This window comes from Anopheles cruzii, unplaced genomic scaffold (genome assembly GCF_943734635.1).
Source record: "Anopheles cruzii unplaced genomic scaffold, idAnoCruzAS_RS32_06 scaffold00275_ctg1, whole genome shotgun sequence".
In the NCBI taxonomy this organism is placed as follows: Eukaryota; Metazoa; Arthropoda; class Insecta; order Diptera; family Culicidae; genus Anopheles; species Anopheles cruzii.
The window spans coordinates 6,846-8,230 of NW_026453908.1; the positions used below are offsets into that span (position 1 = coordinate 6,846).

At 52.1% G+C, this 1,385-nt stretch overlaps 1 protein-coding gene across 1 annotated transcript; it reads right to left on the reverse strand.

Moving 5' to 3' along the window:
- Positions 1 to 476: 476 nt before the first annotated feature.
- Positions 477 to 946, reverse strand: LOC128275998 (uncharacterized). The gene is made up of 2 exons (XM_053014466.1): positions 871 to 946; positions 477 to 795 (listed from the first exon to the last, which is right to left on the reverse strand). Exons 1-2 carry the CDS (start codon positions 925 to 927, stop codon positions 499 to 501), a joined length of 354 nt encoding a protein of 117 aa, XP_052870426.1. The 5' UTR covers positions 928 to 946; the 3' UTR covers positions 477 to 498.
- Between the last annotated feature and the right edge of the window lie 439 nt (positions 947 to 1,385).

Genomic DNA, 1,385 nt, shown 5'->3' on the forward strand with positions numbered 1-1,385 from the left:
GAAAGCAGATAGCAGTAAGAGAGAAGGCAGAAATAGAAAGCTGTATTTTTTTTTCTGTTTTTGCTTATTTTATTGCTGTACCAGCAAAAAAGAACTTACATTATCCTCTGTTTGTAAACAAACCGTTTGCAAACAGTGTTTACGCTCGGTTTTACGCTTTACGTCTCCACGGACGTATAAACTTTTTGACATAAGCGTAAACGATTTGATATTTCAGATTAATGTTAAACCGAGTGTTAACGCTTGGTGTGCCCCCCCCCCCCCCCCCCAGATATAATTGCTCCTTGGGAAATGTCGATTGCGGCCGAAAGTCCACGAAATAGAAAAGAGCGATTACCTTCGGGAACAATTATTTTGAACAGACTAAAATACTACTTTTCCACAGTCGAAAAAAAACAAAGCACACGTACGTTGGATTACGTTAAGTAAACAACTCAATCACACTTCAAGGGCAACGAAACCCGATCGGTCCCGATCGGTCCCGATCGGTCCCGATGATCATGATGCGCCAGCGGTTGCCTGGAGGGCCTGCAGACTGGCCAAACCCTGGCGCTGTACGACCGACGCACACACCTTGTACTGCCAGACCTGCTGGTGGAGTTCCAAGGCTGCGGCGCACGCTTCCAGCTGCTGTTCCGCTTCCGCGAGAACGGCTGCGACGGCGGCACCGTTCTCGGCCGGCACGCTGGCCGCACGCTGCTGCAGTACGCGCACCACCACGGCCGTGTGTTGCGCCGCCACATCTGCTGCCGACAGGTCCTCCGCCGGCGGCAGCCCGGTCTCCTGGCTGTTCACCTGTGTGGGGCGATGGTAAGCGAATCAATCAATCAGTTATTGCCACCCAGACGGCCCAGGCGTCCGATAGTTTACCAGAGCGTTGTTCCAAACGGCCATCGAAACCAGCACAACGAATAGCTTGGCAGACATTTTCAGAACTGGACTCGGTGCTGGCTGAACTCTTGCGGAATGTGTTGCCGGAACGGAACGAGAACCGCGAGCTGGCTAGTGGTCTGCAAGATCTGGTCCTTCGCGTCCCGTATATATGGCTGCCGGAGCTCGCAAGCCACTGTTTGTCGGTGAACTATCGCGCGAATACAGAATCGCAAACTTTGCTATGCAGGATTACATTAGAGTGTCGGTCCGGGCCGCGTGTTGTACCCCGCAGACGACGCACCTACGAGAGCTGTCTTATCTTCCCGGCGGTATCACTATCACCGTACTATCGCCACAGTTTGCACGCTTGTTTACCCCAATTGCACGATCTCCCGCTGTTTTCAACCTTAACCTGAGCCAGAGTCAACTTGACGACGTTTCACTTCCTGTTTGCGTACTAATGACTGTCACGGCCAGTGTTGTGTTGTGGAACTAACTGGGCCCGCTTATCT

Coding starts and splice junctions, on each gene's coding strand:
- LOC128275998 (XM_053014466.1), bottom strand. CDS start 927: ATGTCTGCCAAGCTATTCGTTGTGCTGGTTTCGATGGCCGTTTGGAAC. Junction 796..870: donor CCGTTTGGAACAACGCTCTG/GTAAACTATCGG, acceptor CGCCCCACACAG/GTGAACAGCCAGGAGACCGG.